The 13,041-nt window shown below is 43.2% G+C and overlaps 1 protein-coding gene across 1 annotated transcript in view; it reads right to left on the bottom strand.

The window, feature by feature from the left end:
- LOC6560801 overlaps positions 1-3,869 on the bottom strand; it is a 37,233-nt gene extending 33,364 nt beyond the window's left edge. Inside the window, exons 1-2 of the mRNA XM_032743594.2 lie at positions 3,419-3,869; positions 2,237-3,364 (exon numbers count right to left, since the gene is read on the bottom strand). Coding sequence (XP_032599485.1) covers positions 2,237-3,364; positions 3,419-3,526 — 1,236 coding nt within the window. The 5' untranslated portion in view covers positions 3,527-3,869. The remainder of the gene's footprint in view (positions 1-2,236; positions 3,365-3,418) is intronic.
- Between the last annotated feature and the right edge of the window lie 9,172 nt (positions 3,870-13,041).

Raw genomic sequence — 13,041 nt, 5'->3', positions numbered from 1 at the left:
GCCCCACTTCAATATGCAATTTAATATTTAGCCAAAGCAAAAAATAAAAATAATCCTTAAAATTCACAATTCGCAATTTGCGAATCGCGAATCGCGAACTGGCATAAATTAGCTTCGTTTCTACACACACTTTACGGTTCTTCCGAATTTAAATTAACTATTTAGTAAAATTCTATGCATCTGTGAATATGAAATTAAATTGATTTAAAGCAGAATAATTTAAACAGTGGATCTGTAGAGAGTTGATCACACTTTTGTGTACTAGTTGGGGCATTGAGAGGTTGAGGAAGAAATCGACTTGAATCACTTTACAATTTGTGGCACATAAGAAAACGACTATCGATTTGTATTTGTTGCAATCGTATTTTTATCACAATGCATTGTTCCGTTGCCTGCAACGGCAATATGGACAGGAATCAGAACATGGCCAAAGGCGCTGAACAAATCAAAATCAAATCAAGGCATAAAAAATCGCACTAAGCAAACCGTTTTATTTAATACACTGCCTGGTCAGAATTTCTGCCAGTTTTAACTAAAAACCAAACTGATTTAAAAACGATAGCTTCATTTCGATGTTTATTGAAAACGAGTAGGATATTGATTTTTTATATAGATTCTTTTATGATGCAAAGTATAAATCAGAAGACTGTTTAAATTAAGCATTTGCACATATATATGATAACGCTACGTCAAAATGATGTTCCGGTTTATATTTTCTTTCTCGTAGACAATAGCAAGAATAACAACAAAAAATGCGAAAAAATGGAAAATGCTGGCTTTTGTCATAGCTCCTTAAGCAGTGTCTTTTCAGAGCGCTCTTGGTCGTGTCATGCGCGTGACCTCCCCCTCCGCCTCCTCCTCCTCCTCCACCTCCATCAGCCTCCCTCTGCTCCTGCGTGCGTTTCCTCGCAGAAAATAATTATGTACATGTGGCCAATGTGGAGGAGGATGGTGAGAGGACTGCAGTTGTTTTGTGTGTCAAGCCACGTGCAAGGTCGCCCTCGCCCACGCCAGCGATTTCAATAAGATATTACACATTTAATTGCGCATTCGAGTGAAGTCAGCGATGCCACAATCAATATCAATATCAATACTTGACAATGCCGGCAGTATAAAGCCAACATAAGCTGCTGTCAGATAGAATATCTTCAATTTAACTGTGGAACAGTCTAGATGTCATATTCTTCGCGGAGTTCTTAAGCGCAATTCTCTTCACATTGTGTGACTGTTGTACTTAAATATTATTAAATTGCTACTTATTTAATTCAAAACAAATAAAGTTTACTCCAACGCAAAAAAAAAATATTTTCGTGATCAGAATCCCTAACTAAGTCATGTACAGCAAGCATAGCTATGCGAACTAGTCGCTCAATTATAATCTCTATCTTGATGAAACCGGGAAAATGTACTTCCTTTTACTGCAGCCGAAACATATGTCGGATATACTATAGCTGATATAGTAACAATAAGATGCATTATTGTATGGAAAACTCTGCAACTACGAGTGTTATCATCCTACCAACATTTGCGCAAAAAATCATCACCAACGGACTACTATATCATATAACCCTATACGAACTATCGGTCTATTAAATTTGAAAATAGTGTAGACTGATTAAATCCAGTCTGCAAGGATATGTAATCTTTGGCGTTTGGAACAAATGAGTCTCATATATAAATTTGAATATGCAAGGAGCAAAATCCTTAATAGATTTAGTGACTGATGCCAAAAATATCTTTCCCACATTATTTCCTTTTAATATCAAAAGAGAGAGTTATGAAGAAACAATAAGCTTTATTTTAGCTGTTTCTGTAAATCAATCTTTCGCTATTTTAAATATAGCCACAATTTTTCAATAACTATGGCGATATTCACAAAGTATTTGTATATGGATTTTAATAGACCTTTAAAAATGATTATGAATCATATGGGATTAGTATACAAACAAATATCATTTCCATTTCCCGAGCATGTGGACTAAAAGCCAACTACTGTTCAATATTTAGTTTAGTCGCATTTATTTCATTTAAGATTAATCGAAATTAATTTAAAATGTACACTTTTCTCTTCGGTCTTATTATATAAATAAAATACTTTTTACCAATCGCTTAGATCTCTGTTTAAATGCGTCTAATCTTAATACAGAATTTACTGCCCATCAAGGGGTTAATTCTAACTAATTTCTCTCTGGTTTCTGTATAACTTATGCAGTTGCAACAAAGACGTATGGCTTACCTGCAGATCGGTGCCGGTAATGCCCGGCTGTGCCAGATCACAAGCTGATATCCAAGGATTAAGGCGTGTTAGGGCTGTTGCAGTGCCTAGTATGGATTTCCTGAGATCCACCACAGGCGCTGCTACGTTGCTGCTGCCACTTGCAGTTGTTGCTGCTGCTGTTGCAAGGGCAGATGGCAATGTGCCACCGTCCCTCTGGGCAATAGCGATTAGATGCGACGCATAGGCGTCGTTAACTCTGATCTCCTCCTGCTTCTGCGCCCGATCCTCCTGCTGCTCTCTCGTCTCGCGCTTATTGTTGTTGCTGTCGGCTGTCTCCCGTTCGTTCTCGATGTGTTTCGCATGCAGCAGACTCTCATCGATCAGTCGACTCTCGTCCTGTTGCTCCGGCTCCGGTTCGTGTTCCCGCTGCTGCTGTTGCCGTGTCAAGGCGAGACTCGCAGCCAGATTGTAATCCTCGTCCTCCTCGACGGCGGCGGCTGCTGCGTTATCAGCGTCCTCGCTGAGCTTTATCAATCGATCGAATGACTCCTCCGACAGCAGATCGTCCTCGGCGACGAGCGCAAAGATGTCCTCGTCTGCGACAGCGTCTGTGTCCGCCTCCAAATCCTCGTCGAATGCGGCACGCGATGAGGCGTATTGCACGGGCAGTCCCCTGTTATCGTCCTGCTCCTGTTCTTGCTCCTGTTCGTCCAGCTGCTGCTGTCGCTCCTCGCGATCCGTCTCTGTCTCCTCGTTCTCGTTCTCGCTGATGAGCGTCGCCTCGCTGGATTCGGGCGCCCCCGCCGCTGACTCTGTCCCAGCGCCGACTACTCTCCCTCGCGCCTCGTCGCTCGTCCCTCGACTGCTGCTGCTGCTGCTGCCTGCTTCGAGACTGCGAGCGTGTCGCGTCGAGAAAGCTGGCAACTGTTCGTCTGGCACTCGGCTGTGCGGATAGAAGTCAAAGTTGAGCTCAAACGAATCACGGGCGGGGGCAACGTAACCGGGACTACCGTCGCCCAATGTTGACAGCAGAAATGAGAAGCCGCCACCACCACCACCAGCTCTGCTGCCACTGGTGGCCGAATCGTAGCTGGACGGTAATGTTGTTCTTGTTCTTGTTGTTGTTGTCGTTGTTATTGCCGGTGTTGCTGTTGCTGTTGGTATTGTTATTGTTAGTGAGCTGCTGCTGCTGCCGCTGCCGCTGCTGCTGATGGTGTTGGTGTTGGTGTTGATGTTGGTGGTGCTGGCACGCCGAGCCCCCGAAATAAACGCAAGCGCCATCACGACCAGCCCGGGTCCTGGCCGCATATTGACCTCGGGTTCGGCGGTGCTAGCATGGTGCAGGCCCGCTTGAGACGCGCTTGCGACTCCAATTCAATGCGACAAATGATGGGCTCATGGCCCCATCATCATCATTAATATATCCTGTGTGTCGTTTCGATCTCCCACTTCAGCTGCTCCAGCTGCTGCTGCTGTCGCTGTCGCTTTCTGCTTCGATGGCGCTGCCTGGAAGGCGGCTCCAAGCGTTACCGATTCCGTATCCTGGCAACTGCTCGGCTCAACTCTGCGCTCGGCGGCTAGCGGCATGAATTACGTGCTACAATTCTGTAATACGGTCACACTATATTGAAGCGGCTGCTGCTGCTGTTGCTGCTGCTGCTGTCAATTACCTTGCACTGCAATTTGATGTTGCTGTTGTTGTTGCTGTTGCAATTGTTGTTGCTGTTGCAGTTGTTGTTGGCGCTGCAGAGCGTTGCAGCGTGACATGGCAGCCTCAGTGAGTGAGAGGGGAAGGGAGGGTGGAAGGGGCAGTAACGTTGGGATGTAAATGCAAACAGAAGTCGAACAATGACGAGTTAAAAGAAACTGGGAGCAAAGAAACAAACGTAACGTAACGCAACGTAACGTAACTTAACGAAAGTCACGACTGTTGAGGCTGGCGGCCGATTAACGATTTAATTGCCACTGATTTCGATAACACAAAACATTTTTTAACTTTCGTTTGCCATTAGCAACACTTATTTATTATTTTTATGCAATTTTCCGTTTTCCTGTTGTTGGGGCCGCTGTTATGTTGTTGTTGCTGTTGTTGCAGTTGTTGCAGTTGTTGCAGTTGTTGCAGTTGTTGTTGTTGTTGATGTTATTGCGACACTGCTGCACATTAACCTTGAAATTTAAATTGAAATTTGTGTGTCGTATGTGTTTTTTCTTGTTTTGCTGCTGCTGCTGCTGCTGCTTTTGCTGCTGCTGTTGTTGTTGTTGCATTCTTTTTGGACTTACAGCCTCACGCGAAGGTCACATAGCAGCAAATTTTGGCTGGACTGTAAGTATTATTATTATTATAATTATTATTATTCATTCATAATTCATAATTCATTATTAATTATTATTAATTGCTTAATTGTGCTTTGAATTTTACTTTTTATTTTTTAATTGTAATTTTGAAAAACAAAAGACTGTTAAGGTTGCCGCAGCGCTTTGCGCTTTTCGAAACGAGATTTTCGGTTTTAACGCGCTCTCTTCGTTTCTCCCATATTCACTTCCACAATTCACTCTCTGACGCTCTCTCTCTCCCGCTCTCTCTATCTATCTCTCTGACAAAAACGCCAACGCAACGTACAATTTTGTGCGCCCACGCTCCAAACTCAGCTGCGCGCTCTCTTTTTTTTCGTTTTTTTTTTACTTTTTTTTGGCAACCTACAGCAATGGTCTGCATTTGATTTGCATTTGAAATGCCGTTACATGCGTTATACGCTTTGTACAGCTTACAAAACGCAATTTAGATGACTGAAATTTATGACAACAACTAAGCATTTTGCATTTGCATTTGCATTTGCATTTTGCATTGTCTGCTGCTTTGCATTTGTCCACGCAAAGAAACAGAAGCAATGTGTGCAAGTGACACAGCAGCGAGCTTTAAGCGAGCCAATAAGCGAAAGTGTGAGCGAGAGACGAACGCAGGATGAAGAGCGTGAAAAAGAGATAGAGCGAGAGAGAGAGAGAGGGAGAGAGTGAGGGCGAATGTAGAATGGAAGCAGCACATGACGAGCACGAAGTCAAACGAAGCAGCCGCAGCAGCAGCAGCCACCGCACAAAGAAGAACGCCGAAAAAACGTCCCTAGTACACACACACACACATACACATAGACACATTTACACGTATTGAGAGACACACGCACAGGCCAAAGAAATTTATATAATTCGCAGCAGCCAGCCTGCTGCTTGTTGTTGTTGTTGTTGTTCTTGTTTTTATTGCTGCAAACACAAAACAGCGGCCGAGTCGCTCGTGGGTGGTGAACAGCAGCGCTGTTTATGTATGTAAGTATGTGCATGTGTGTGTGTGTGTGTGTGTGTATATATGTGTATGTGAGTAGTTACTTAGGGCAGCCAGGCAAGCACTCGGCGTGCCTTTTGTAGCATCATGAAGTAGTCGCCGTCTTCTTTGTCACTGTGCGTGCTAGTGTTGGTGGTAACTGTAAGTACGTATACGTATACGTATTTATGTATGTATGTATGTAGTTAGATGTTATGGCAGAGCTAAAGACGACGGCGACTGCGGCGCCTGCATGTGATTTTTTTCTTTTGAATGGCTGTGTGTTGGTGTTAGCTGCTGCTACTGCTGCTGCTGATTGTCCAACAATAAGCGCAGCATACTTTCAGGCGAAACCTAGCTTTTTTTGTTTTGCCTGTATTTTCTCTTAATTTGTACTTTGTTTTTTTTTTGTTTTTTTGCTGCGTGCGTGTGACAAAAGACGCTGCGCTTTTCAACAAACAAAAAATATTATTATTATTATCATAATAATAATCATCATAAGTAGTCGAGTGGGGAAGCTGAATTTGAATGGGCTCTCTTTTGGTCACACTGTGCGTGTGTATTTGTTAACTTTCACTTTTGTTTTATTTGCTGCTGCGTTGACACTGCGCACACACACATATACACACCAATACATATGCATATGTATATGTAGATGTATTTTCTCTTTTTTTGTGCGTTTGTGCGTCTGTGTGTGTGTGTGTGTGTGTGTGTGGTACTTCGGGTTTCTGCTGTTTCTGCTGATTCTGTATGGGGGCTGCTTATATAAGCCCGGAACATGGCACAAAAACTATTCGCAAACGAACTTTTCGTTGTAGATTTTCCTGCAATTTGCTACAGGGCTTTTGTTTATGCAACGTGGCCACACTTTTGTGGCTCTAGTGTCAAGAGTTGATTTTCACATATTATATAACATTTGGCATACAACATTTGCAGGCTTTATGTGATGACCAGTCGATGTCTCACTATTATCGTTTCTATCGATCACGATCTATCGAGCCAATACACACACACGCACACACACATAAACATACGTAAACGTAATGCTCTCTTACGTTACGTAGAAAACTAATATAACAAACGCCTAAGCAACCGTGTGTACATAATTACAATGTATCTGCTCGCGCGAGTGTGTGTGTGTGTGAGTGTGTGTGTGTGTGAGTGTGTGTGTGTTTGTGGGTATGTGTTTCATTGTGCGTATGAGTGTGTGGGTATTTCTTCCAAGAGCGCAGCATCAACTGCCGTAACGGCCGCGTGGGCGGAGGCTGTGCCTGTGGCGGGAGGGTGGGGGGTAGCTGCTGCTTTGGGGGGCGTTGTAGGCAGTGCCTTTTTGAGAGTTATGTTTCGTAGATTTTTTTTTGTTTATTTGAGTTGAACACCAACAAAAATTGTAAAATTGGCACCGCGTTTCATTCGCAATAACTCATGATTTTTTTTTCTTCTTTCAATTTGAGAATAACGATAACGATAGCGATAACTCAATGGACGTTGGCTCGTTTTCCGATTCGCAACTTTTCACATTTGTTGGCCTCTTGCTGGTTTATTTTCATTTATTTCGATTAATTTCTATATTTCTTTTGCATTTACATTGTGTGCTAAGACATATTTCATATAATTTTCTTCTTTCTTTTTATAATTATGTTTGGTTTCTTTTTTTTTTCTTTGTATATTTTTTGCCTGCTTTTTTCTTTTTTTTTTGTGTTGGTTCTTTGCTGCTTGACTCTGTGGACAAACAGTTGCGCGACGTAGCAGGATATACCGTTACAATCCTGCTTCTTGCTGATGGCCCCAAACGGCACTGACTGTGCCACAAATTGCAGATGGCGCTTAACTGGAATATGCCAATGTCCCGAGCTGCCCATTGGGGCAAACACGAACGGCGGCGCCACGCTCAGCGCTGACATCCAGATGAACGAGAGAGAGCCGCTGATTACGTCGCTCTCTCACTCTCTCGCTCTCACTCTCGCCCTCGCTCTCTCCCGCTGTAACGCTCGCTCTTGTTCTCTCGGTATGTGTGACAGTTTCGAATGAAAAGTTTCCAGTGCTGTTAAGTAACAGCTTCGAACAGACTAACAGCTGAAGCTAAACAGTTGCGTGCGTGCGTGTGTGTGTGTGTGTGTGCGTGTGTGTGTGTGTCACTATGTTGAGATGAAGCAAGAAAAATTACTTGCTGCAGGGCACTTAATCACTAATGACAGCGACGCCAAAGCCAGCGTTAGCAGCGACAGTGACAGAGCCAGCGGCAGCGACAATGCCCAAACCTTAACTCACTCAAAGTGCGTTGGCGCTGTCTCCACTTGACTCGAATCGAATCAACTCGACACTCGACTCGGATTACGTTCTGTGCTATGACTTGGGTATTTTGCTTTTGCTTTTGCCTCTGCTTTTGCTGTTGCTTCTCTTTGCTTTTATGTCTCTTCGTATGTGTTTGTGTGTGTGTTGCATGCTTGGCGCGTTTCGTTACGGCGTTTTGTCTCACTTGGCCTAAATGTCTAATACCCTATAATGTCGTTTAATCCCACTCAACGTGCTTTAGTTTTGCTTTGCAGCTTACAAAAGGCAGGCAGCCAACGCGAGTCCGTTGCAGTTGACAGTTCCAAATGAGCTCGTTCGATGAGGAGAGAATAACAGTTCTCTCTGTCTCCCTCTTGTTTTAATTCGAATTGAAAATGTCGTAGCATAACTTTGAGCGCAACTTTAAGCTGTCAAAGTTGTTAGGCAGAAAACTAACGGCAGGATTCAAGCAGAAAAGTCGGCCATGGAACTCAGACGACAGTTTCAGCTGATATCAACGAACTTGCCACAAACAATCCAAGGCCACACGACCTTCAACAGCCAAATAACAGACAGCTGATGCCCAAAACTGATGAGACTGAAACGGAATCCGATGCTGAATGCGATTCCACTTGAATTATTTAGTTTTGTTAATTAACTTAAGTAACTGTGCCACATATCGAATGAGCCAAATCCAAATCGAAGGGCAAAATAGCAGATACAAACTTCAATATGTTCCAAATATATTTATATATTTATTTGTTTTTATTTAATATTTATTTATTTGTATCAGACCTAGATAGAGTTTCTCCAGCCTTCTTTAAACTGTAGTCATGCTATAATTTTAAGCTACATAGAGAGCCACAAAAGAAAAGAAAGAAAATATTCAAAAGAGATTTAAATATCATATATCTAATTCACAAGTATTAAATTAAAGTAATACACTCAGGAATACAACAATCCAATGCTTATAAATTACAAAATATTTGTAAGAGCAATAAATATTGGGAAACCAATTCATAAAAAGGGAATTTTTCTGATCCCAACGTCCGTTGCCCAAACAAATTGGTTTAATTTCAATAAGTTTATGTTTTATGGAAAGCACTGATTAGAATTCAGAACGTTGGGATTTACAGAGATTTTCTTTTCGAAAGCCAGTTCCTAGTGGATTTTCGCTTGACACCAACACCAGCCCCCGTCCCCAGCCCCAGCCCCAGCCCCATGTCCAATGTCCTGACCACACCCGATGCTGATAAGGATAAGAAACAGTAAAAGTAAAAATGAACGAGGCGACAGACAAAGGGCAAAGGAGAACAACAAAAAAAAACAACACAAACACACACACACACAAAACAAAGAAGAAGAAAAACTTAAAAACAGGAGAAAAAAAAGAATACAAGAAGGGAAAAAAGGGACGCAGCAGAAAAAAAAAAGAATCCCACATAATTTGGCTGGGAAACCATTTTGCTTCAATTTATGCGCATTCCAATCAATAACTGTGACACATGCAACCAACAAACCGACGAACCACGCAACCAGGCAAGGACATCATCAGCAAGGAGAGTGAAAGTGCCAAGATATGCTCCTTGGCAGTGGCAGAGGCAGCGGCAGAGACAGTGGCAGAGGATGAGCAACTGGCAGAGCTGCTTGGCCAGCGTCAAAGAAGACACACACACGCACACGCACACGCACAATGAATGGATATGAATGTGTCAAACTTATGCGGGCACACACACACATACGCACGCACACCCTTAAATGTATGTGTGCAGAAATTGATAAGAAACAAAATAACCCTGAAGAAGAAATTGTGCGAAGAGCGGCGAGCCAGTTAGTGAGAGAATGTGTGTGTGTGTGTGTGCGTGAGAGAAAATGGAAAACAAAACCAAAAATGGCAGCACAAATAACAATCCTACTACTGCTAACAGCTACAATAACAGCAATAACAGAGGATGGCAGCTCAATTCTGAGAAATTCTATTAGCAGTTGAAGAGTACTTCTGCCAGTAAGTTCGTGGTTAAGCTCTGTATGCAGATCATAAGCTTTTGCAAATGTCAAGTGCCTTTGGCAAATGTCAATTACCAGCAGCTAATTGTTGCTCCATCCAACGCTTTGGCAGTTGCTTACATACTTTTTCTTTAATATACATTTGCAAATGCAAATGGCCTGCATTGTTTGCATTGATCAGCGCACTGTGCATAAATAACGGCAATAACGAATGCGAAGGCCGCACAAAAGCAAAATGTCAAAAGCAGACTCAGGCAGCAGCAGCGGCAACGGCAGCGGCAGCATCATAACAATTGACAGCAAGCAGTTTGGCAAGTTGAACATGTCAATCGGTTATCGTAATCGTAATCGTAATCGAAATCAATGTCTACCTTGGCGCACAGACGTTCTTGGTAGATAAGCGTTACAAGGACGCCGCCGACGCTGCTGCTGCTGCTGACACGAAACTGGGCAACGAAAGGAAGCGGCAAGGATTTTGCGCAGTTTTGCTGACAGCCAAGTGGCAGGCAGGCAGGCGGGCGGACGAGCAAAGATTTCTGCTCTTTTTGCACGCACAGTAACACAACAGCAACAACAACAACAAACAGCACCTAGGAAAAAAAAAAAAAAAAAGAAAAAAAAAGAGGCAGGCAAAGGCAACGCAAGTTTTGTGAATGAAATTTCGCGCACAAATAACGTTAATGTGGCGCTCAGACACACGCACAGCACAGCACACACACACACACACACACATACGTGCACTCACAGACAGATGCTCATGCTCACTCACTCGCACTCTCAGAACAACACTCGCTGGCAAGTCACGCGGCAGGCGGATGCACAGATGCGAAGCACATAGACAAAAGGGACCTGCAAAGGGAGACCCAAAAGCAAAGCAAACAATGCCGCTCTCTGTGTTTTGGGTTCAAAGCTGCTAGTAACAAAAAAAAATCACCCAAAACGAAACGTAAGAATCAGTGGAGAGCAGCTAGCTAGAGAGGGAGAGTGTGTGTGAGAGAGAGCGAGAGAAAGAGAGAGAGAGAGAGAATGATATGTTGGGTGGCCCCCAAAAGGGAATCAACATCTGCCGCTGGGCAGGCAGACCGTCGTTCTGTCGCTCTCGCGGGCGTCGCCTTAGCAGCGACGCTGTCTGTAGGTGGAATTAAAGCTCTTGGAATGCTGCTGCTGCTGCTGCGGCTGCTGCTGCTGCTACGCTGCTGCTGCTACGCTGCTGGAAGGCTCAAGCCAGAAAACTAAACTAATGCTCAGCATTTATCGATGATGACGCTGCGTACACAAAGTAAATGTGGACTGCGGGGAAACAGTTTGCGGCTCTATGCATTGACCCACAAATATTGCTGCTGCCGTTCGCTATACAAACATGGCTAGCTATTTTAACCTCTGTCGCAGTCCAACAGAAGACGCTCAACATAATAATGATGAGGTTGAGCAGCGAATTTATTGCAGGCAGCTGATCTTCCCCAGAAATGCTTGCCTTGTATAAAACAAAGCCAAATTGAGGTATACAAAATTAGGCCCTTCAATATTTGAGGATCTATTGAAACTGATACATATTTCATACAAGTTTTAAAAGTAAAAATTGGGAACCACAACTTTTGCTTTTTAAGTCACATTTTCGTGGCATACTTTCTGACGCAAAAGTTCAGTTTCTAATGTTTAGTTTCTAGGAGTCAAGGTGTAAAAGTTCGAACAAGGTGTAAAGTTCGAATCTTTTATTATGTCGTAAAATTGGAAGTCTATTCTGGTCAAGTGAAGAACAGCTGGAACTTGGTTTCAAGCCAGACAAGCTTTACTTTCCACATCAGCAATGTTCTTTTTTTCTAAATTCAAATTTTATAAGAATAACTATGCATTAAATTGCCCTAGTCGGATCTGACTTTGGCATATGTTTAACTCAGTGATAGTAGACTAAAAAACTAAGAAATAAATGTAAAAAAGAAAGCCAAAGAGAACGGAGATGAAGTTTAGATCTTGTCATACCTGCACAGCAATAAATTAAGTTATTTTCAGGATATATATTTATATATATATATGTGTGTGTGTGTTAGCCACGTTTGCTTGCTTTGGTATTTGCCTGATTTAGTTTGGCTAAAAAGTATGCAGCGACTTTATTCTTAACAACATAGCGCATTCGTTGGCAACACACACACACACACACCTAAACACACAAGCATACACACATATGTGTGTGCTGCTGCACGTAAAATGTAAATTTATCTGTGTGTGTGTGTGTGTGTCTGTGAGTTGGGTGATAAAGCCATAGATATAGCTTGGCCTGCACGAGTGTGGATAATGGCGCGGCGAAAAGTCGAAACGCACACAACACCCACAGCACACACACACAGCACTCACACACACAACACACACACACATACATGCGCGCACATAATAAGGTGCGATTTGTCTCGCGCATAAAACGAAATTTCCTGCCAATACACACAGCAAAACACACACCTTCACACACACACACACACACACACACACACAAAGACATGCACACCAGCACACACACTTGGTAGCTGAATGGCTGGCCAACAATGGTCGCTTCTGCTGGGAAGTAAGTCAGGTGGGGAAGAGGATGGGTTGGGGAGGGTTGGGATTGGGTGGCAGTTTCGATTGCTTTGTTGCTTGTATATGGACAGCGTGCCGATGTCTCTCTAACTATATGTATGTGTGTGTGTGTGTGTGTGGAGGACATCTTTGTAGGTTAAGGCTCATGTCAGAAGCTGGCAAACGGGTGCCACAAAAAAGGGCGTAAGGCTTTAGGCGTGGCAAACTCGTTTGCCATAATTATTGCTTTTGTTAGGGGGCCCACATTATTATTTTAACCGGAAATGTGTGTGCTGCCCCGGATACCCTCGCTCACCACCACCCCCCACTCCTCCACCCACAGACACACTAACGTACATCCTCTCTTTCTGTGTATGTGTGTGTGTGTGTAAAATTTGTGAACTGCATGAACTTTTTTTCATCCATTCTTGTCGCTTTTGGCGGAAGCTTTTGCTCTGTGCCGGCGACAACATTTAGCAAAATTTTTTTTATGACAATGTTACCCTCTCTCTCGCTTTCCCTCTCCCTCCCTCTCGTTCTCTCTTCCTGCTGCTGCTCTCTGTGCAACCTCAGCTGCCGACAGCGCCCACTTTTATGACAAATATTATGTTAAAGACCGAATATGCGCTATGCCATAAAAGTCAATTATTTTTCATTTCGCTCTCGCTCATTCTCATTC

This window comes from Drosophila grimshawi, unplaced genomic scaffold, assembly GCF_018153295.1.
Source record: "Drosophila grimshawi isolate 15287-2541.00 unplaced genomic scaffold, ASM1815329v1 contig_1367, whole genome shotgun sequence".
NCBI classification, from domain to species: Eukaryota; Metazoa; Arthropoda; class Insecta; order Diptera; family Drosophilidae; genus Drosophila; species Drosophila grimshawi.
This window is presented reverse-complemented; position numbering and strand designations above follow the sequence as displayed.